General features: G+C 57.1%; 1 protein-coding gene across 1 annotated transcript; it reads right to left on the bottom strand.

Moving 5' to 3' along the window:
- Window positions 1–13,726: 13,726 nt before the first annotated feature.
- On the bottom strand, window positions 13,727–20,023 carry IFITM10 (interferon induced transmembrane protein 10). The gene is made up of 2 exons (XM_028117951.2): window positions 19,496–20,023; window positions 13,727–13,876 (listed from the first exon to the last, which is right to left on the bottom strand). Exons 1-2 carry the CDS (start codon window positions 20,021–20,023, stop codon window positions 13,727–13,729), a joined length of 678 nt encoding a protein of 225 aa, XP_027973752.2.
- Window positions 20,024–23,988: the final 3,965 nt, after the last annotated feature.

Consider the following 23,988-nt stretch of genomic DNA (forward strand, 5'->3'; position numbering starts at 1 on the left):
CCTCTGTACTGGAAGTAAACAGATGGATGTGTGACGCCCAGGCTGCCTGCAACACCACATCTCAGGGACCAACCTCGGGCATCAGAAATGCTGCATCTTTCTGCCTGGCTGTCCTCGACCAGGGGTGCTCTCTGCCAGCCAGAGGTGCCCACTCCATCTAGACATAATGCACCACCTTGCTTCACATGAGAACTAGGATCAACCAACACTTAGCTGACTTACTGAGCATCACGTTCTGGGCTGGAGGGAAATGTTTACAAACTTTGTCCCAAATGTATCATTAAAACAACCTGGTGGTAAAGGATATTTCCTGAAGCCACAGAGGCAGTAAGTCTGCATCTTGTATCTAAGGCAATGGCACTTTGTCCCCTGATGCTGCCCTGCCTTGCTTGGATGTTAGCTGATGCACCCAGAGGGCGTAGGCTATCTCAGAGCAGAAGTTCTGCAAGAATATGACCCCCCAAAGGAAATAAAGGCCATAGGGCTCCAGGACATCATGGTCCCAGTCGAGGGAGATGACTGCCAAAGAGCCCAGCTCTTGCTGTGAGCTCCCTAGCAACCAGGACAAAAAGGGAGAGATGCCACATAGGCCTTATCGCCTAGGAGAGGGAGCAGAGAGGTTTACAGAGCATTACCTTCACATCATGTTCGGGTGAAGAGTCACATGGGGTGATGGGCCCCAGAATAGAGGGCACCCTCTAGGGCAGAGGGTCCCCAGGACTGCCTCAGTGAGACTTGAGGGACCAAGTCACAGGGTTAATTTGGAAGAGCAGCACTTCTGCAAGTCTAAAGCCTGATGAATTCACACATGGGACAATGGATTTGAAGTTAATGTCCAGGGAAAGTGTGACAGGCCCGACACAGAGCAAGGATGTGACTTACACATTCCCGAGTGTGATGCTTAATTTTATGTCTGTTTCGCTGGGCCATGGTGCCCAGATATTTGGTCAAATGTTTTTCTGTGTGCATCCTTGAGAGTGTTTTTGGATGCGATTGATATTTCAATCTACGGACTTTGAGTAAAGCAGGTGGAGGTCCACGATGTGGGTGGGCCTCATCTAATCAGTTGAAGACTTGAGTAGAACAAAAGCCAGACTTCCCCAAGCAAGAGGGAATTCTGCCAGTGGACAGCCTCTGGGTTCCATCAGCAATATTGGCTCCTACTGGTTTGCCAGCAGAACGCCTTTGTGCTCATACCCTGATTCTTATCTGAATCTCTGGTGCTGGTCTCCCTGCCCAGACTTTGGGCTCACCAAACCTCCACAATGGTATGAGCCAACTCCTTACACTAAGTATCTTTCTCTATCTACACATCCTGTTGGTTCCATTGCTCTGGAGAACGCTGCCCAGCACACTGCCCGATGGCTGCAGGGAGGCTGCCCACAGACGCGGCTGGCCGTCCTGCCCCTCTTCCGTGTGATGCCATCTAAGACAGCGAGGCCAGAGCTCGACTAGCCGGTGCTGGGAAGGATGCCCGTCCCGTGAGAAGACTCTGGCACCTCCCCTCTGCAGGTGCGCACACGTGCTGGGGCCATGCTGGCCTCCTGGGACGCATGGCCACCGGGCCTGCAGGGGGAGGGGTGGGGTGGGCGGAGGGATACGCCTGTGAACTGCAGAGTCAGAGAGCCCGCACATCAAAGTCTCCGCGGGGGCGTGGGAGAGGGCAGGTCTGCTGCCTCCCAGCCCGCCGTCTTCCTTGCCCTGCCCCTGGGCAGGAGGGCCTTTCCTGTGAAGTCAGGGTAAGGGGAGGGGGGACAGGCCGCCCTCACCCAGTAAGACCTGGCTCTTCCAGTGCTGCATCCTAGAAACCCCAGAAGGCGCACAAACTGGAAAATCCTGGATCCTTAAAATCTTTAAAAAAATGTAATTATGGGGTGCAATAAGCAAAATCCTTTTAAATCCTTAGCTGAACTTATAAAAGTAGGGGCAGTCACTGTAGGGCAAACTGAGGGGCTGGAGAAGAGCACCATGTGGTCCTGGGCTGCCCGCGGGGGCCACTGGCACTGACCCGAGCACGTTTGCTTCTTGCTGCCGCCACACCGTATGGGAGTGAAGCCACGGGAAAGGGGACACAGTGTGCAGTGGATCTCACTGGGTTTTCACAAGCCCTCCGAGAGCCGCCCTCCGATAGAGAACATTCCGGCCCCACAGGAGCCACTGCCCTCAGCCCCAGTGGGAGGGCCGTCCCCTGACTTCCCTACATTCCTGAAGGTCACGCGTCTCCCGAGGCAGGTGCAGCTGCAGGTGGTGGCGGGCACTCTCCCGTGGCAGCCTCTGCACCCTCACACTCCCAGACTTTGGAGGGAGGGCAGGAGGCAGTGGCCCCGGCAGCCTGGTGGGCTCCTGCATGTGGCTGACATGCCCAGGGGCAGGTGGGCTCGGACCCCCACCCACTGTCCAAAGGAGAGAGCAGGAAACCTCTCTGCTATGAGTCCGAGGTCCGGGTGTTAGACCGTGTCCTGCCCTCCCTCCCCAAATCAAAGGGACATCGTCAGGTCCCCCAGGTGGGTCCGAGCGGCAGGGGTTTTCCCCCACCTCTCAGGCACACGCACCCAGGAGGCAGCCTCAAAAACAGGTGCCTGTGGGCAGGATGAGGGGTGTGGACAGGCTGCCTCCCAGGAGGGTGGCCACCACGGGAAGTGGGGAGGGCGGCCCGTGTTCACCACCATGGTGCGGGGTCCGGAGCAGAGCTGAGCTGGGACGGGGAGGGAGGGCACACATCTTGGTTCAAATACCACAGACTCACACTTTTTACCGGCTTTTGTAGATTTTATTGAACAAACGTCCCTTCGTTTGAGATGACGATCGGGCCATTGCCAGAGACTAAGTGACCGTTCGTATTTTTTTTGAAAACGTTTTCTCTATTTTGCCGGGGGGTGGGGTGATCTGTGGAGCTCCCTGTGATGTCCTGCTGAAGGCAGAGTCCCCCTGTCACTTTATTACTAAGTGACATTTTAAGATAACCATGAGCTACCCCAAAGGCTAAACGTTTGGTGAAGAAGTTGAAGACAAACATCCCTTCGGAAGGGACAGATTGTGTGACCCTCCCCCCAAGGTCAGGCTTCCCTCCTGCCTTTGGCGACAACGGTAAGATCGCTCTACCTCACCCCTACCTCACCCCATATGTTCAGGATGCAGTGAATGCCACTGGTTACTTTTGTTTCTTATACACATTGTGCCTGTGACTTGAGGTCATGAAAGCGTTCTGCTGTGTTGTTACGCTTCCTTCTAAATGTGCTCTCGTTGTGTGTAGCTTGCATTTGCGTCTATGACTGACTGAGACTTGATTCCGTACAAATGTGGGGTTCAGGTCTTCGTAATGTGGCTGTTGAGTTGTCCCCCCTCCATTTGTTGAGAAAGGCTGTCCCTCCCCCAGTGAGCTGTCTTTGTGCCTCCATCAGAGCCAGGGGATCTCAGGCGACTTCACGGGTGTCCGGACATGGTCCCCCCGCCACCCCCCGCATTGCCCTGCGAGCGCCCGCTACCACGGCTTACAGGCAGGGAACACCATTCCTCCCACTTTATTTCCATTTTCGGAATTGTTTTCGCCTTCCACCGTAAATCTCACAAACAGACAAAACTTCATTTTGTCTTTATCTACCAGAGAATTCTGCTACGAGTTTTACTGGAATCCCATTACATTTGCAGACGAGAGCTGGGAGAGCCGACACATTTGTGGTGTTGGATCTCCCCTCCACGCGCACGTGGCCGTGGCCTCCGTCGGCTGCTCCGGGCCATCTTCGGTTTCCTTCATGAGGGTGTGTTGTGTTTAGCAGACCGATTCTGAATATGTTTAATGGGGTTTATACCTAAAGATTTCATTTTGGGGAGCTATTTTTAAAAAATGGATGTTATTCATTTTAAAATAGACTATTTTTTTAGAGCAGTGTTAGGTTCGCAGCAAAATTGGGAAGAAAGTGTACACGTGGCCACGTACCCCTGCTCCCACACAAGCTCCCCACTTTCAACATCCCCACCACGTGGTATGTGTGTTATAGTCCGCGAACCTCCACAGACACATCGTTCTCACCCGAAGTCCACACTTTATGCCAGGATTCACTCTTGTTGTTGTGTATCTTTTTTCTGGAAAAAAAAAAAAGAATCAAATTTAACTATAACTGACCAAACTGCATCCAGGAATGTCTCTAAACAACGAAACAACAGAAACATGATGAAATTCTCATAGTGAAGAAACCGAGTCTTTACCAGCCCCGGTGCTTCTGAGGGTCAGGCCTGGAGCAGTCCACTTGCAAGGCTGGTTCTGTCCCCCATGCGAGTGTCTCATCCCTAGGGGAGGGCTGGGCATGAGCGAGGGGCATGTCCCCTCCCCCCTGACGCTGGGGACTCTTAGAAAGTCACTGATAGGGCAACTGTTGTGGACTGAGCTGGGTTCCCCAGATTCACATGTCGAAGCCCTGTCTCCCGGCAGAGGGGGACAGTCTGGGAAGGAGCCTGCCTCGCCAGCCCCTCGGTGGCTTCAGGGCCAATGTGGGTGAGGCTTCAGGGCGCAGACAGACTGCTTCCCACTTTGCAAAGCCAGCAAGCTACAGAAGACCGAAATTTTACCTGCAGTTCGTGCAAAAAGCCCAACTCCAATGCTGGAAAGACGTATTGCTTTGAAGGACATTTTGACAGAGTAACAGAAGATCGACAGTGAAATACTGAAACATTTGGAAAGACTGAAATCATATACAGAACATTCTCTGCCCACATTGCACTTACGCCCAACTCCAGGAGAACCTTGAACTAGAACATTCCCTAGTATGGGTTGGCTGCGGTGGGTGAATATACAGAGCCACAACACACGCACGGCTTGAACACGAGCCTGACCCCGAGATGACTTGACATTTCCGCAAAAACCCTGCCGCTGGTGACAAGCCAGAAGACAGAGTCATATTTCCATTAACTTTAATGTGAAAAATTTAACGTGAAAAATTTCAACATCTTCGTCACGTCCCCAAATATCAAAACTGCTTTAACAAACAGAAACTCGGTTCCATCGAACAATGAAAACATTTGGAAGTGACTGTCGTCGGTCCGTTTTACCCCTTCACGCCCTGCATGGCTCCCTCCATCCGCGGTTCAGCCCTGCCCCCCCACCGCCTGTGGCAGCCACGCTGGGCTCCCCACGGGGCGCACAGTTCACATCGTATGACATCACACGCTCTGACCCCGCGGTCGTGCTGAGTGAGGAACATGCATCTCTATCTGAAACCGTAACGATGAAGTATCACTTCTTTTATTTATTTTTTCAACGTATTGGAGGGTGAGGAAGTCCCCGCGAGGAATAAAACAGAAATGGTTGTATTAAAGGAAGCAGGAATGGTCAGTAGCCTTTATGGGGCAGAGCCCTAGACTAGACAGTGGCCGGTGTCTGTTCGAAAATGAGACAACATGAAAATGAATGAGTTAGGTATTTACTGCGAGCGACCGGAGGCAGCAAATAAACGGGACACCAAATAAAACACTACCTATTAAAGGGACTGAAACTAGAATCAAAACCTCACTGTGAAGAAAACTTAGGGCCCCCATGGCTTCACCGGCTAATGAACCAAATATAAAATGCAAATAAAACCCCTTGAAATAAGTTGAGACTAGCATCGTTTTGACTCCCAGGACTGACAAGGACGGTGTGAAGAAGGAAAGCGGCGAGTCAATCACACTCCTGAACACAGATGCAAAAAAGAAAAATCACGACCAACACAGCAGTGTTTTAAAATAGTACTATGAAATGAACATTTTAGATTTATTTCAGGTGTGCAAGGTTGTTCCAATACTGTGGGTGGGGGGAACCAAATGATGTAATTTGCAAATGAACTTATTAAAAGAGGAAAGTCACATAATCAAATCAAAAGGTGCAGAAAATTATTCAATCCTATTTGATATTAGTTTAACAAAATTGTTCACAAAATGCGAATTAGCCCAAAAGCGACGGGTAAATAAAAAGCTGTCGGTCTGGCTCAAGGACCGTGATTATGGAGACACGTCTTCCCCCAGCATATTAATGATGTTAAATAATTGAGCTTAGCATTGTCATGATGAGAGAGGAAGGCTTGGGAGCCGTGAAGACCGTGGGGGCAGCGCCGGGAGTTCGGTGCAGAAGATGCCCAGTTGCAGCTGCCGTCCCAGGGTGGCAGGCACCCTCGCCGCCCGGTAGCGGGGACCCAGACCCGGAGAAGCCGAGACGCAGATCAGGAAGCGGAGAAGACACTCCCCTTGTGCTCAAGAAGTCTGGGAATGTCTCCGTTCTGGGTCGGATGATTAAACTGGGTGAAATACGGAGTGAACGCCCTTAAGGACTGGTAGAAATAAGCGTGGCAGGCGTGCAGAGGGGCGCTGCCTGGGGGCCGCTGGCCGCCTACCCTGCGGGGACCTGGGGACCTGGTGCTCACTGTCGTCTCCGGTCCCAGGTCCGTCTGCTCCCAAATCTGTGTTCCTGTCAGCTCTCTTATTTGTAGTCCCTGCTTTTGCAGAATTTGCAAAGTTTCTCCTGTCTGTGCCATTACAGCAAAAATGTCAATATTAGCATATTATGAATAACAGGGAAGTTCCTTAACCTAGTAACGGCTGTCTACAAATACCTAGAGCAAATGTCATCCCAAATCATACAGCCTGGAAAGATTTATCTGTGAGGGAAGAATGACCTCTATTTCACAGTGTAACTGAAGCCCTAGAGAATTAAGGAAAACAAATACAGCATCTGTGGATTAGAAAGGAGCAGGTGGGACTGTAAGTTTGCAGATGAGCAGACGCTGGGGTTGGATATGTGGTAAATGCAGAAGTTACAAAAAATATCATGAAAATAAAAATCCTCTTAGTAAGGATGCCAAAATATAGGATCGCACCTTAGAAGTCAAACGCATTTCTTTACATCAGCAGCAGACACTTGGGAAAGAGAATGTTTCACACCTTAACATTTACAATAGCATAAAAATCAAATATCTGGAAATAAATCTGACAAATTCTGTGTAAGTCCTCTATGCAGAAAACTGCAGAACATTTTAGGGAGAGCTTCAAAAGGGCTTGAAAAGGGGCGCCTAGGTGGCTCGGGGTGGGTGGGGGAGCTCCTGGGAGGACTGGTCACTTAACTCAGTTGGTTAAGTGTCCAACGCTTGGTTTCGGCTCAGATCATGATCTCGGGGTCGTGGGATCAGGCCCTGTGTTGGGCTCTGCACTCAGCTCAGAGTCTGCTTGAGATTCTCTCTCTCCCTCTGCCCCTCCCCATCTTTCTCTCTCAAATAATTAAATAAATCTTTTTTTTTTAAAAAAAGGGCTTAAATAAATGAAACTTTATGGCACGCTTACAGATTTGAAAAACCCAGTCTTATTCCCAAACGTGACTAGAGACTTAGTCAGAACCCCAGCAGGGTTTTTTTCCCCTTACTTGGTAAGCTGATTCTACAATTCAATGAATATCAAAAGTAGAATAGTCAAAAGTTCCGGAGAAGACTGCTAGAGAAGCTCCAGTCGGTGTTTGGACTCACGATGAAGCTATGGTAATTTTGGTTCTGCGGTGCTGGTGCAGCTCGGAGACAGTCTCCTGCAAGAGCAGACACCTGTTGGGTGGCAGGGACAGCCCGGGAAGCAACCACCAAGGGCAGGTCTCCAAACCTCGGAGGGAGCCGTGAACATCGTGAGAAGTGTCAGGAGGATGTGAATCCTAGTAGCAAAAGCATTAATCATACCAGAAAAACTTATGAATGAGACGTGATGGGACATAATCACATGGGTTTTTGGAAAGATAGCGCAGGCGCGTAGAAGGCCGGCCACAGAGTGTCTGTAGTGACCGGTACGCAGTGGTCAGCAGTGGACCCCGTCTTCCTGTGACTCCCATGGCCCCGAGGCTTCTGCAGGTGGCAGGATGGTTCTGTTTGGATTATCGCTCGGTGTGGGCTTGTGTGGTGCTTGCTTTTGTGATCCGGGGCTGCATGAGATCCCAGCCACCATCCACGTGGGTCCCTGGCCCCGGCTCCCTGCGCAGCCTCCAGTAAGGAGAGCTCTAGGAGCATCTTCTGTTCCAATATTTGGTCTTTGACTCTGGGTCCTGACCCTGAGCTCCTGAATCACTAGGAATTTCTTGGGTAACAGAAGCATCTTTTGCTCTCCAGAGGTGACTCGGGGTGGGTGTAGGGGGTCCTGGGAGGGCTGGTCACCAGGAAGACGAGACTTGATTGGAAGCTTGCCACTCTCAGTCCACCCCCTCCTCCTGCGAGTTAATGATCAATCATGCCTACGTGGAGGAGCCTCCGAAACATCCAGAAGTGTGGGGTCTGGCAAGTGTCCAGGTTGGGGAACACCTGGAGGTTTGGGGAGAGGGCGCTCCATGCCCTTCTCACACAGCTGGGTCTGCGCGTGTCCTCCATCTGGAATGCAGGTCCGCGTCCCCTGTTGTGTCCTTTCATCACAGAAGCTGGTAAGCAGTAAGTGCATGGTTTCCCAGAGTCCCGTGAACCGCTCTAGACAAGCGACAGAAGATGGAAGCCAGCCAGGAGGGGTGGTGGGCACCCCTGACGTACGACCTGCTGGGACCCCGTGCTCCCTTTGAGATTATGATTGCTCCCCAGGATGCTCTTGCAAACTACAGACCCCGTGCTCACTGAGCCTCCGGGTGGACTCTGGGTTTCCTATTGCATTCGTGGACTGTAACCTTTACTAACATGATGGACTCTGAGGCTCAGTCATGCCTGATCTGGCCAGAGTGGGGCTCGTGCCTCCTCAGGTCTTTGCTTCCTGGTCATCTCATCTGGCCCGGCCGCAGCCCAGGTGTTGCCTGCTGCCCGCTGATCCCAGGGGTGCCCAGTCCCTGCAGGGACCAGTGACCTTAAGAGCCAGGATCTGGGCGTCGGTGAGATTGTTGCTTTCGGGGTGTTGAGGCTTGCCGCCCCGCCCCGTGGGGATAGCTGGGGTGTCCGGGTTCCCCAATCCCACCCAGCACTGTGGCTCTGCTGTCCCTCGACACTTTTCTCACCGACTCCCATCAGCCTTACCACATGTAGTATTTGACCAAACCCCCTGTCCGTATCCAGCCTCCTGTCATCCCCACTTGCCCCCGCGCTGTGCACCTGCCCGCGCCCCACAAGCCTTCTCGGCTCCCCCTCAGCGCCGCCCTCACATCTCAGTCTTGTCCGTGTGGTTTATTCCAGAGACATTCTCTTCCACGCATTGTGCTTGTTTATGAATAGATATAAGGACAACTTCCCTACGAAATCACTCGAGTCCAAGCAAAGCTGTGCACTTATGAATTTGTTTTCAAATGTATATGAAAATACATGTTAACACATGCTTGAGGTATTTCCCATTGACGGCATTCAGGAATATATTTGTAGAAACGCATGCATGTCGTGCCCGCAACTACATAAGGCACGACCACACAACTTAACGACTTTTATAAAACAAACACGTAACCACCACGGGCGTCAAGAAGTAGAACTTCCGCAGTGCCCCGGTGTCACCCCCGTGTGCCCTGATTTGGCAAATGTCCGGGTGTTTTTCTCTACATTCGCTTCTTTTTGTGTCTTGGGAGAAAGGCCCTCACCTAATGGAAGGTGTTGGTAACTATGACCGTATTGAAATCGGACATTTCTCTTTATTAGAAGATGCCAGGGAGAGAGCCCTCCGAGAGCCTCCGAGCAGGGCCATCGAGGGGCGAGACAAGACATAGACAGAGTGACCGGGGCGCCCCGAAGAAATCCACAGCCTGGGAGGAAAGATGTGCTCAAGCAAATAGAACAGGCATTTAGCAAGAGGACATGCAGGTGGCAGGAAGCATACGGAAAGATGCTCGTGTCACAAGGGTCGGGGAGCACAGCCTGAAGTCCCGGGAGCCCCCCACCCCGCCACCTCCCCCAGGACGGCCGAAAAGGAGGGAGGACGAGATGCCCAGGAGCTCACATTCCTGCACTGCTGCCCTCCCCGCTCCGGCTGGGCTCCAGGCTGTAGGGCTTCCGTCCTTCCAACTAGCCCCGGGCCCCTCCCGCTGGTGTCTGTGGCCCGGCAGGTGCCTACAGGGCGGGTCGGGGTCTCTCCTGCCTCAGAGCAGCCTCCCCCTGGACCTGCCCATCTCCCTGGGCCCCGCAGCTTGTCGCAGTCAGGCACTGCGCACTCCCCGTGCCCCCCATCTGAGCCAGTGGTCTGTATTCGGTGGGAGCAGGAGGGGACTTGAGAGCCCGTCACGGAGGAAGACCCCTCTGTGGTTTCAGCGTCTGGAGAACAGGAACAGGCTGGAGAATTCTGGGCCAAGGGGAGGGGCTGGGCGCGAACTGCACAGCCGCCCTCCCCAGCACACGCGGGCACACAGGCGGGCTCACACGGGCACACACACGCACACACACGGGCACACACGCGGGCACCCAGGCGGGCACACACGGGCACACACGGGCACATGAGCACATGTGCACACACGGGCTCACACAGGCACACACGGGCACATGCACACACCTGCACACACCTGCACACATGCAGGCTCGCACGCACACATGGGCACACACAAATCCTCACACGAGCACATGCGGGTGACCGCGGGCTCACACAAGCACACACACGTGCACACATGCACATACATGGGCACACACACATGCACACACTCACACACGTGCTCACACATGTGCATACAGGCAGTCTCGGCCTTTAGACCCATTTTCCATCCAGCCACTGGGTCTCGATCTTTTGAAGCTGGGCAGTGGGCTGGAGGTCACGAGGGCAGTGGCAGGGCCAATCGGGGCAGCATGGGGGAGGGGGAGGGCAGAGAAAGTTGCCCCCGAAGATGCAGAAACGAGGGGCACGTGGAGCAGGACAGGAAGAGAGTGAGCCGAGGTGACTGGCTCCCTCGTTCCTACAAGTATTTACTGAGCGGCAAGTGCCTGCCCAACACAGTGCAAAACCAAATGAAAGCAGGGAGGGGAGTTGCGGGAAGGTCAGGGAGGAGCCCCAAGGGGCAAAGACACAGACCTGGAGGCCAGAGACCAAGACCGGACCCCGTGCCTGCCCTGCTGCTGGGGTGAGGGGTGCACCCGACACCACCACAGACACCCTGCCCAGTGAGCACGAGCCTCTCTCCTGAGCCCAAGGGTGGGGGAGACGGCACCTCCAGGGTATGGCCCCATGCTGCCCAGGAAGGACACAAACATCTGCAGGCTAGGGGTGCCTTTCCTGATTGCAAGGCCACTGGACCATTTTTGAACAAGAGCCCAAAAGCCTCAGCTGGGCGGGGCACGTTCCAGGGAAGAGCTCGGCCGAGGCCTTCTTCCTGGGGATGTTTTTCCTCCAGGTACCTGTCCCAGGGGCTCAGCCAGCTGCTGGCTGCAAAGGCTTAAGGAAAAAGAGCGAAGAAAACATTTTGCCTCTACGTTCCCGGCCCCGCCAGGCATAATAAAGCCACCTGCACATTAGGGTAGGGCCTAGGTTCACCCAGTCCCCAGTTCCCAGATGCCCTCCACATAACATTCTGACCCTGCCTCCTCCAGAAGGTTGCTGGGCAGTGATGGGAACCCGCCTGGTATGATCTTGGAGGCTCTGGAAGCACGCAGGACCAAGCTGGCCCCAGAGGCTCCCTGCCCTCCAGCACCCTACCAGCCACCCTCCTGGGGGCCATCTGGAAGGCTCCCTGCTCCCCTCCACGAGGTGGCGTGCAAACCTGCAGGGGTCCCAGCTCCGCCCCCCCATACCCCCACCCTGCATCCTGCCACTGCCTAGGGGTCAAGGGTCATGCCATGGTATTCTGTCTCTCCTCACCCCCTTCTGCTGGGCTTCTGGGTCAGACCAGGGGCTGGAGTCCTGCTCCCTCACCCAGGCACCTGCCAACCGCCCAGGCCCTGTTTGCTTGAAACCCCTTAACACTCTCTTAACAACCTCTTAACGCTCTCACCTGGGAAACATGTCTCCAGATCAGATCTGCTGCTCCCACAGAAACACCTGCCTCCCCGCTCAGCATGACTCTGCACACGGAACCTTGGACCCACCAGGATTCAAGTCCCAGCAGCCTGGCCTTTTTGGGATTGTCCAGCACCTTCCCGTCCTCACCAGATGCCCAGGCCGGTGTCCTGCTCTCCAGCCCCGTTGATGCCTTCCTTCTGGTGTGTCTGCTGCAGCAGCGCACCTCGTGGGAAAACCACGGAGCCCCTGGACGCAGGCCCTCCGCTGACCCTTGCATCGCCCCAGAGACCGAGGGCACAGTGCCCCACCCCCACCTGGTTCATTTGCCCAGAAAAGACCCCAAACACCTCACGCTGCCTCTCTTCTCCTGTCATGGCCACTTGCTGCCATGTCCCCATCCCTCAAGCACAGCTCTCTGACCCTTCCTTGCTTCCTTCCTCCCCTACAAGCCCCTAAACCCAGTGGGCACCTCTGGCCTCTCTGTCCTCGGCCCGCCACACTCCCGGCTTTCCTACGGGGATGCCTGTCTTCCTGCCAGCCATCCCGGAAGTGGTGGTGTTCCTTGGGCTCCGCACAGGCTGTCACTGCTCAGGCTGCCCGGGTTCCCTGCGGAGGCTCCAAACCCACAGTGTCAGCCCAGATGGCTCTTCTGCTCCCACAGGGTTCCTCCTGGGGTCCCCATATTAGCACACAGCCCTGGCCAAGTTGGACATGCAGGGCTCGCCCCCAGCTCCTCCACGCCCACCTCACCTGCACACCCAGTCTGTCCCCAGATTCCATCAACCTTGCCCCTGAGACACGGTGAACGCCCTCCCTAGCTGCCCCAGCCCCAGCCCACACGCCACGGTCCCCACTGCATAGTCTGTGCCCCACCTTGTACCCTCCAAGGAGTCCTGACGCTCCAAACAGCACCACCCTCAAAACCCACGAAGCACGCCTGGTCCCTCCCCTGCTAAGCATGCCCCTGGGGCTGGGGGTAAAATGTGCAGGCCTTCCTCCTGCCCTCTCTGCACCTGAGCTGCCTGGTTTCCCAGACCAGCCATGATCCCGTGCCACGAGGGCTCTGTCCCCTCTTGGGGGATGCACTGGTTTTCTTTGCTCTAACTTACAACCAGGCGGGCAGCTGTGTTCTGGCTGCCTAACCCTCAAGGGGGCTTGTGTTTGGGACTCCCTCTGCCAAAGCCCCGCTCAGTCCCCTTGCATTGTGGGCAGAAGACTGCCAGGTCACGGAGTAAACCTTCCCCGGCAGAGTCAGCCCTGGGGGCCTGGACCACCGGGCAGTGCCAGAGTGGGGTTCCCAGAGCCGCCAAATTCCCCCCATGCCCTGCTCGGCCATGGGACAGAGGCTGGGCTGGAGCCAGACAGGTATTTTATTGAAAGTTCACAGATACAAGAGCTCTGAGCAGGGTCACAGCTTGGAGGAGGTGGGGTGAGAGGGAAGACAGAGTGAGTCCCCAGATGCTGGCAGCTCCCCCCCAAACTGGGAAGCTCCCACAGAAGCCCTTCTTGCTGGGTATCAGGTCAGAGGGGCCCCAGGAGCCTGGGGGGGGGCACAGGAGGGCAGGGAGGGCAGCCAGTGGAAGCCAGGGTGCAGCAGCACAAGGAGACGCCCATAGACCCCAGAAACAGGCAGAGGCGGAGAGGGTCAGGAGGCAGAGAGGGTGGGCCAGCCCGAAGCTCGCTGCCCCTGTATTGCACGGAGCTTCTGATGGCCTCTCTGCCCAGGTCACAGCTTCAGGGGGGCTCCAGGGCACACGCCCTGCTCTGCCCAACCACACAGCATCCCGAGTCACATCAGGCGTGAAAACAGACATGTCCAGTGCCCTGTCTCCACAGCCAGCGGCGCCCGGGGGCCTCAGTAGTCGGTGAGTGGGTACCGCAGGAAGATGAGGACAAGGAGGATGCAGGACGCGGCCAGCGCAGAGCTGGTGATGTTGAAGAGCCGGGCCGTCTTGGCGTCTTCCACCGCTCCGTTCAGATCGTTGAGAAGCTTCTTGTCCCGAACCTGAGGCCAGGGGAGGAGGTGAGGCCAGTGGCCAGAGAGAAGGAAAAGGCTAGTACTGGGAACATCTGTGCAAAGGGCACACGGGAATTCTTTGTATTTCTTTTTGCAACTTTTCAGTAAGTCTGAAATTATTTAAAATAAAATAGGATTGTCAACAATACTCTATTATTTGATTGGAAGTTGCTGAGAGCACATCTTAAGTGTTCCTACCACCAAAAAACTACAAACCTCAAAAACGATAATTATGTGAGGTGACAGGTATGCTAAAGAACCCCCCTGTTGCAATCATCTTGCAGCATGTACGTGTATCAGATCGTCACGTTGTACACATTGGACTTACACACTGTCACCTGTCAATTGTATCGCAATGAAGCTGGAATCAATAAATGAATACGTAAGATGAAGGAGGAAGTTGGTCTCAGAGAGTTATATGATCAGACAATGGAGGATATAAGTGTGCTCTACTCTGAACGGGGTTCCTAACCTCAAATTAACAGGGATTACCTAAGAATAGGCGCTATGCATAGACAGAAGAAGTGGCAGTCCCCGCAGTCTCTGGGAAAGGCATGTTAAGATACAGGGAGTAGGTTGGAGCCCAGAAAGTTCTGGGAAGACATTGGGCAGAGCTGGACCCATTTCCAAGATTCTCTGGTTATGAAGAAATGTTCCCGAGGAGGAGGCCACCCTCACCCAGGATAAATCTTAGGATTTCCTTCTCTTCAGCACTTCCTTCTTCCACAAAGTCCAAAGAAGTGTAGTTGGATATGTGGATGGATGAAAAGGGAGGGAAAATAGAAAAAACAAAAACAAAACAAAACAATAGTACATAAACTGCATGGATGGATGAGATGACTTAAGGGGTAATAGGGTGCGAGTGAGCAAGAATGAGTGTGAAGACAGGTACAGGATGAATGGATGCACATGGCTCAGCTAGAGGAGCAGAAGTGATGGCAGATGGCTTGAAGGATGAATGGATGTATTGACATGTTGGGTCAGAGGATGGATGGATGGCTGACAGGTAGAGTTGGTAAGTAAGATGGAGAAAGTTACTTAGAAATTGAGGTTAGATGAATAGTTAAGGGCACTGATGTATAAAATAGGTGGGATGAGATGAGGAGAAGTAGGGAAGGGAGGAGGATGCATAATGAACATGTATAAACACAGATGAATGGAGGGTTGGGTGACTATTTGGATGGGTTGAAGGAAATAAAAGAAGATGGATCAATGTATAAGGGATGGTGGGTGGGTGGATGGATGGATGGATGGATGGATGGATGGTTGGATGGTTGGATGGGCAGGTGGGTGGGTGGATGATTTGATGCGTGGGGGTTGGATGGGTGGGTGGATGGGTGGAGGGGGGATGGATGGGTGGGTGGGTGGATGGGTGGGTGGGTGGATGGATGGGTGGGTGGAAGAATGGATGGTTGGATGGGTGGATGGATGGGTGTGTGGGTGGATGGATAGATGGATGGATGATGGATGGATGGATGGATGGATGGATGGATGGATGGGCAGGTGGATGGTTGGATGGGTGGATGGTTAGATGGGTGGATGGGTGGATGGGTGGCTGGATGAGTGGGTGGATGGGCAGGTGGATGGTTGGATGGGTGGATGGTTAGATGGGTGGATGGGTGGATGGATGGATGGATGGATGGGCAGGTGGATGGTTGGATGGGTGGATGGGCAGGTGGGTAGGTGGATGATTTGATGCGTGGGGGTTGGATGGGTGGGTGGATGGGTGGAGGGGGGATGGATGGGTGGGTGGATGGATGGGTGGGTGGAAGAATGGATGGTTGGATGGGTGGATGGATGGGTGTGTGGGTGGATGGATAGATGGATGGATGATGGATGGATGGATGGATGGATGGATGGATGGATGGGCAGGTGGATGGTTGGATGGGTGGATGGTTAGATGGGTGGATGGGTGGATGGGTGGCTGGATGAGTGGGTGGATGGGTAGATGGGTGGTTGGATGAGTGGGTGGATGGGCAGGTGGATGGGTGGGTGAGTGGATGGATGGGTGGATGGCTGGATGGTTGGGTGGATGATGGATGGAATGGTGGGTGGGTGGATGAATGAGTGATGGATGGATGCATGGGTGGATGAGTGGGTGGATGGTTGGATGGGTGGATGGGTGAGTGGATGGATAGGTAGATGGATGGGTAGGTGGATGGATGGATAGATGGATGGGTAGGTGGATGAATGGATAGATGGATGGATGGATGGATGGTCAGATGGATGGGTGGATAGATGGGTGCATGGGCGGGTGGATGAGGGTGAGTGGGTGGATGGGTGGATGGTTGGATGGGTGGGTAGACGGGTGGGTGGGTGGGTGGATGATGTTGATATTCATAAAGCAAGTAATGGGCAAATATGTATATACAAGAACGGGCACAGTATCCCCCCTCCTAATCAATCTTTTTTACTTCCCTGTTACTGGGAAGTCTACAGCCTCCTAGGCCCGATTGAGGAGACACCATGTCATTAAATCTGCTCCTTCTCGCTTGCCCACCCTCCCCGCCCTGATTCAAGCCGTGCGCTCCTTTTCCTGGCCAGCACACTGGGACCCTAACTTTTCTCTGTCTCTGGGTTTCTCTTATCCCCTTCCTCCACACTGGTTGCAGATTTTATTGCTCCGACCATATCTTTCCCTTCTGTGTCTTCCACATGATAAAATCCAAATCTCTCACATAATTTTTCGAATCCTCCCTGCATGGCTGTGTCTGGCTTTCTAGGACTATCTTCTTGTCCCCCACAGAAGATGGGGGCCCTGCAATCCCCCCTGATTGCCCCATTCTCGTGTCCTGATTTATGTTCTTTTCTCCATCTGGAACACCTGTCTCCTTGCCACCCCCTTGCCCAGTGAAAACGATGCGTCCTCCTGTAAGTCTCCCACACCCGGCTCCAGAGTTGTCCCGAATCAGGAATGAAGTGTTCTTTTTCTGAAACACTGACACTTCTTCCATCTTGGAGGTGTCCTCTGTCCATCCACCCATCATACAACACCCTTTGACCCCTACCGTGGTCAGCCCTGCCTTGGCACCGGTGACAGCAAGAGGAAGGGGTGGTTCTGGTGGGGCGGGCAGCCATGACTGGGGCAGGGGAGTCTCTGCTGAGAAGTGGGGGGCAGCCAGAGTGAGTCAGTAGAGTCTTTGCAGACGGAAAGCCCTGAGGCTGAGGGAGCAGCACGTTGCAAAATGAGGTGTGCTCCCAGAAGGGCTGGGGCAGGGCAGGGCACGTGTTGGGGGGCGAGGAAATGGCTAAGAATGCATCTTGAACATCTTGAACAGCCTTGAATGCCGAGATGAGGACTCTGGCTCAGCTAACAGGGGGCACCAGTGGTCATTATGAGCAGCTCACGCCTACTGCCAGAGTGGAGAGTTGACGTTCTGTGTCTCTGCCTTCCCTGGACACTAGGCGAAGCGACATAAGGCTGCGATCTGTGTGTTGCAGACCCAGCTTGCCCTGAACTGAACTGGCCCATGTGGGTGGAAAGAGTGGATGGCCGGTCTGATGGGTGGATGGACAGGGGAAGGCAGAGAGGGACACTGTGTTTCTTTCACACCCACCGAATGCCAAACTCTACCCTGCGCAGGTGTGCTTACTGGAACGTCGTTTCATTTCAGTTTGTTTCGTGAACAGATGAAGGCATGAGCTCAGATGAAGGTGGCCTGTCAAGAGCTCACTGCTCTTAAGGGACCAAGCTGGGAATTTGGCCAAGGCCTTCTGACCCCAAGTCCTTTAGGCGCCCTTGGAATTGCCCATGATGGGCTACAAATGGTGTAGGGTGCAGCAGGCCAGGAGACATGCAGCTGGATGGACAGATGAACACATTCCCAGGTGCGGGAGTCTGAGCCAGCCCGTTCTGCACCCCCCCACCCCTGCCCAGGCCAGAGACAACTCACCTTGCACCCCCTTCCCTGGCAAGCCTCAAGCTTTTTTGCCCTGGCTGTCCCCCCCCCCCCGGGGGGGGGAGTCATGGTGAGCTCCCTTCTGCTCCTCGGAAGCACTAATTCCTACCCACCACCCACCCCAGAGCTAATCCTGCACCATTCAGAAATCTCTGACCTACCTACAACCTGCACCAGATGGGCCTGCCCTGTGCCAGCCGGCACCCACAGCTGAGCCAAGGGGAGGAGGGGACAGCTTCCAGACTGGAGCCCACGCAGCAAGACCCAGGTCTACAGGCCACTGTCAGGGCACGGAAAGAGGGCACCGGGGGGGCAGAGCTGAGGTTGGTCTGGGGCCTTCACTCCCCAATTTCTAGGGCCCCCTTCCCTTTGCTGCCTCCACAGCACACACACTCATGCACACACGTGCACACTCACACTTACATACACCCAGGCACACACGGACACTCACACACACAGTTGCTCCTATATACACGCACACTCATGCCCACGCACTCGTGCACACATGGTCACATGTGAATTACACGTAGACCTTCACACCCACACACACTCGTACACGTGCACACTCACACACACTCACTCACACAACGCAGTCCCCACACGGTGGAGCCCAGAGCTCAGTACACAGGCCTGGAGGCAAAGGTGCGCCTGGCGGTGGGTGATGCTGACGATGAGTCAGGAGGTGGGGATAGCCGGGTGGCCAGGGTGTGTGATGCCAGCGGCAGGGGTGGGGCTCAAAGATGCACAGAGGCAGAGCTGTCCAGGCTTCTGTCCTTTTTCCAGGGCCAGCCTCCCTGGCCTAGACCCTCCCCTCCCTCCAGCCCCCACGTTCCGCCCGCACCTCACTGGGCGGCTGTAATCAGTGACATGCATCGGCGCTTGGACCCGCAATCTGGGGACAGTGATGATCTGGCTAGACATGAGCCAACACCTTCCAGAGTGACAGGGAGATGGGTCCTTCAGTCCTTACACATTTGCACCGAGCTCCCCACTTCGAATGTGAGTGGATCACAGCCTCTCTCCTGCAATCTTGGTCCATTTCTTTCTGCATTGCCCTGGGGACATGAGGTGCTGTCTGCCTGGTGCCCTGCTCTGCTCCCAGCCAGCTCCTCTCACAGCAGTGAGGGGCTCCTGGAAGTTGTACCCACTCAGGGTTTGGGGTCAGGGGTGTGTGGGACATGCCTGTGGCTCTCTCCACCCCCTGCCCCCCGCCGGGCACCCTGGCCACCAGGACGGACTGTCTAGAAACCGTGTGGGAGACGGAAGGCGGAAAGCAGTGACTTGATCAGAAGCCCCGTCTACCGTGGCCTCCTTCTGAACGCGTGCCTGGTTTCAGGGTCCCTGTGAGGGGCTTGGAGAAGTTCTCCGCACTGTCCCCCTGTCAACAGGGGAAAGGCTCCAAGGGTCTTCATCGGTGTGCGGCTCCATCCCCGCATGCCCAGGGGCCGCTCTGGGACCCCACCCAGAGGACAGGACACTGAGCCCTGGGTCTGCTCCGCAAGGACTAAGCTGGCTATGTGGAGAACGCAGTCCTGCACCCCCGAGCCCTGTCAAGGCAGCCTGGAAGCTTCCGCAGCTCAGGACCGAGACAGGCAGCCCCACCCTGCTGACTCGGAGCTAGCCAGCAGCTGTGTGTCTCTGGATCCCACGAGGGGGCCCCCACCTGCCATCCCCCGCTCCCCCTGTCCCCCTCCCCCGCCCCACTCACTTTGAGGGAGTAGGCCAGCGCAATGAAGCCCAGGCAGCAGAAGTTGAGGTAGACGAAGTTGAAGATGGACCACAGGTAGTAATCGTTGACCTCGGTGGTGTCGGGGTAGACTTCAATGACCGTTGTGGGGTTCGTCATAGTTTTCTTCTCTGCTAGGTGCTTGCAGGCCTGGGGGGCACCGGAGGCCCGCACGCTGTCCGTCTTGCTGCTCTTGGACTCCATGGGGAACAGGGTGGGCGCCATGGGGGGTGATGCTGAGGGCTCAGGGGCCGGGGCCGCTGGAGCCTGCAGGGCCGGGGGCTTGGACACGCAGGCAAAGCAACCCTTAGGTGAGCCTGCCGGGGGCCTTGGAATCCAGAAGGCCCCGTCCAGGGGGGCTCGGGCTTCCTGGGTGCCGTCCGTGGTGCTGGCCGGGGCTCCCAGCGGCGCTGGGCTCTGGCTGGGGCCCTGGGCCTGGAGGGCGGCAGGGAGGAAGAATGAGCTGTGTCCTGCCTGCCCTGCAGGGCTTGCCCTGGTGTCCCGCAGCATCTCCCCTGCAGACTCACAAGCAGCCCCAAGGGAGATGGAAATCCCCACGAGGCGGCCAGCTGCCAGCCTGCCTCCCCCACCCGCCCTAGCCACCCTGATGCCAAAGCCCTTCACAGCAGCCTTGGCAGGAGCATCGGGGGCTTTTCATCACTTTGCCATCTGCGCACATTCACCCACTCACATAAAACAGCAACAACCCGACTGACAGGCTGTTGTTATAGACAGAGCATGCCAGCATCCCGCACACCCCGGCACACACAGGCCAGGCAAACCCACAATGGCAGCATCTTGGCCACTATCTGGCAGAATGAGCAGAGCTCTCCGGAGCACCTGCAGGCTGACAACGCTGACATCGGCCACCAAGACTCTCCAGACCCCCGGGGCGCACCCGTGTGCTGAGATGCTTCCAGGTAAACAGCTCCGCACTGTGACACGCAGCGTGGACACACACAGCCACACGGGCTCAGACGCAATCGCCCGGGGATGGAAACGGCCACTGCGGGCGCCCCAAACTCGTGCGCGTCGTCCCCGCCCCCAACCCCGGCCCAGAGCGGCGGCCCGGACCCCAAGGGCTTGCTCTCACTCGCAGGGAGCCACCCAGCCCGTGCCACAAACAGACGCACAAGGACACTCTGCGAAACGCGCACTTCTCCAGCCAGGCACTAAGGCGTCTGCGCCCTGCGCCCCCCCGGGGGGGGGGTGGGTCTGCGGCCGTCACCCCGCGACCTGGCCCGGGGCTGCCGCAGCCTCACGGACGGACGGCGCGCCCCGCGCCCTCACCTGCTGGCGACTCCTCCGCGGGCGGACCGACCCCTGCGCCGCGGTCCGCGCGTCCTTCCGCCGGCCGGCGGCTCGCTGTGTGCCCCGCCGCTCCGCGTCCCGGCGGCTCAGCCTCGGCGGGGGGAGCGCGCGGGGCTGGCGGCGCCGCTGTCCCCGCTCCTGCGCTCCCTCCGCAGCGCCAGGCCGGCCGCGCGGCTGCAGCCCCAGCCTGACTCACGGCGCCGGCGGGCGCAGCCACCTCCCCGCCTCCTCCCGCCCGCAGGGTGGGGGCCGCGGGCGCCGGCCGGAAGCCGGACCCTCGGGGGCTGCAGAGCCGGCGGGGGGGTTGCGGGGATGGGGTCCTCCTACAGTGCCACCCAGTGTCCCCGACCGCTGAGCCTCCCTCGCCTCCCCACCCCTCCCTCTTGCTGAGCCCCCCAGCCTCTCTCCCCTCTGTCTCTCCAGGAGGGAGCTCCTTCACCCTCCTGCTGTCCTCCTCTGCCCCACCCCAGCGACCAGGATGGCTATCTGAGCCCCTTCCCCTCCGCTGTCCCCTCTCAGACTGCCGGGTCCCTACGCTCCCCACATCTCAGTCCTCACCCCTCCTCAAGTACCAGTCCTGGCCTGGCAGAGCCCCCACCCTAGAGAGCCCAGGTACCCCAGCCTGGGCGCCTCCCCAGCACATCCCTGCACCTAGCCCAGCCCCCATCCGCTCTCCTGTCCCTGTACACACCCCTATCCCCAGCCAAGGCCCTTGCAGGTGCCTGGCCCCCCACTGTAGCCCCTCTCTGAGCCCCAAGCCCATCACCCACCTCTGCACAGCCCCGCCCCTAACTGTGGCCCTAGCCCCAGACGCTACCAAGTCCAGCCTTCCCTGAGCCTTGATGTGGCCCTGTCCTTTCTGAGCCCACCCCTGTGGGAACCCCTGACCCCGTTTCCCCAGATCTGACCCTACACACCCCAGCCCAGAGCACCCAGCCCCACCTCCTGACTTTGCATCCCTCACCGAGTTCAGTTTTGAAGGCCCTTACCTCTCACTGGTTGGTCCCCTCTGCCCATGGGGCCAGATGTTCTTCTCCAAGCCCCTAATGACCCTTGTCTCCTTCCACTCACCTGCCCATGCCTCTCTGCCAGCCCTGCTGGTCCCACCTGGGCCGCGTCCCCTGCAGGTGCTCCTTCCTCCAGCCAATGCCCACCGGCCCAGCCCCAGCCCCCTCTGGGGGCCTCCACTCACTCCATACCCTCTCGCTCTCTCTCACACGTGTCCTTAGATGACCTCTCCTTCCTGCAAAAGTCCCAGTGAGTCCCATCTGCAAGGGAGAAAGAAGCCCTAGCCCTCTCTGCCTCTCCCGGAACCGCCTCCCCCCCATCTTGCAAGTGCCCTCTTCACCAGCCCACCGGCCTCCACAGACCCTAGACCCTCCAAAGCAGCCCCCCCCAGAAGCTGCGTCTATGTGTGGTGGCCCTAGATTTCCTTCCACAACTCCCCCCCCAAGCCCCTGTCCCCTCAGAGGCCCTGGCTGCCCTCTGACCAGCTCAACCTGCCTCCCCGTCTCCACAAGCCTCCCTCCAAGCCTGGGTCTTCTCAGGAGCAACCCTTGCCCGCCTATGCCGAGTCCTCTGCCCACCCCTGCTCTCCCCAAACCTCTTTGAGTCTGAGGCCTTCCCGGAACCCACCTCCCTGGACAGGCCTCAGCCCCTCCCCGAGCCCGCCCCTTCCAGCCCCGCCCCCCGCCCCCGGCCCAGCCTCATCTGTGGCTGTCAGGAACCCCGGGAACCTCCAGGAGGTTGATAAAAGCCCCTGTGAGTGGGAGGGCTCCCGGGCACCAGGGCTACCCCCCATCCTGGCCACGGCCTCGACAGAGGCAGGCCCAGTCCCAGAACCCACAGGCATGAGGGGGGATGGGGACTGTGGGGGGATCAGGATTCAGTTCCCCCTCACGCCACACCCACCGTGCCCTTCCCAAGGGCCACACGTAGGGGCACCTGGACCCCCAGGCCTCGGGCCGAGCCTGACCTACGGTGCAGCCTGCCTGCGGTCAGCACCACACGCCACCAGCTCACCGGGGGCCAGGCGCCGCCCTACCTGCCACAGGCTCTGCCCCGGGCTGCTCTGGGCAGGCAGGCTGCCGGCCGTGGCCAATGGGGCTGGTCGGCACAGGAGTCCAGCTGGTCCTCAGACAGCAGGAGAGGGGCGCCTGGCCCTCAGGGGCCTGCTCCAGGTCCCAGGGTGGAGTGAGGGCCTCCTGCTCCAGACAGCCTTGAGGCTGCCTCTCCCTGGGCCCCGGAACCCAGAGCGGCGGTGGGGAGGGCACGTTAGCCCCCACTGGCCTCCTCCCAGTAGGGGAGGGAAGGCGCTCGACTCCATTCGGGCGTCCTCCAGGCAAGGGCAAGAGGCAGGAAATGCCCACCGGGGCCTGCTGGGCTGGTGCAGAGCATGGCAAGCCAGCCAGGACAAGTGCCAGACGCTGAGCTGAGCTCCCCGTGGGGACCCTGGCGAGGAGTGCCCTGTTATTACCCACCTTCTAGTCAGACTAGAGGCTTAGGGTTGGGTCATAGAGGCTGGATCTGAGCCGGGAGTCAGATGCTAGGGGCCAGAGGATCCCAGCCAGCAACCCAGGGCAGTCGCACTGGTCCTGGGGCTCTGGGCAGGAGCTTTGGCGCCCTGATGGCGGGTTGGGGCTGGAAGCTCAGCTTGTGCTCATCTACACAGCGCCTGGGGAGGGACCAGGGGCATCTTTTGTGCTTGTCCCCACCTCCCAGAGAGCGGACGGAGGTGGCCTCCAAGCTGAGGGTCACAACCGCAGGGCCAGCAGAGTGGGGGAGGCACCGCCAGGCCGTGGCGGGTGGCAGCAGGTCCCAGGGCAGCCACCAGGGGTTTGGGGGTGGGTGGTGTTGAAGGAGGCTGCCTCCTTCCTGGCCAGCTCTGACTCCAGGTGTCTCAGGACACAGAGGCTTGGATGACACTGTCTCATCGGCCCTGCCAGGCCCTGCGGCTCTGCCGTCTCCCTGCTCGGATTTCAAGTGCAGAGAGCATGGCGCACGTGTTTATGGGCCTCCTCGCAATTCTGGCTGAATGCTTGTTAAAGGTGCCAGCTAGGACTTGGCTCTGGGGTGCAGTCCCCTGACCCCCTAGGGCCAGGCCAATGACAGCCATGGCACTGAAGGCCAAGAAGGCACCAGGACAGTGACATCGGTCACATTTG

The sequence above is a fragment of the Eumetopias jubatus genome, unplaced genomic scaffold (assembly GCF_037043125.1).
Source record: "Eumetopias jubatus isolate StellerSeaLion01/CBP00866 unplaced genomic scaffold, mEumJub1_p1.0 scaffold_13, whole genome shotgun sequence".
NCBI classification, from domain to species: domain Eukaryota; kingdom Metazoa; phylum Chordata; class Mammalia; order Carnivora; family Otariidae; genus Eumetopias; species Eumetopias jubatus.

Bases quoted from the DNA above. Each gene is read 5' to 3' on its own strand.
- IFITM10 (XM_028117951.2), bottom strand. From the start codon at position 20,023: ATGCTGCGGGACACCAGGGCAAGCCCTGCAGGGCAGGCAGGACACAGC. The intron at 13,877-19,495 runs GTGAGTGGGGCG...CCCTGGCCTCAG, and splicing joins CGCTGGCCTACTCCCTCAAA to GTTCGGGACAAGAAGCTTCT.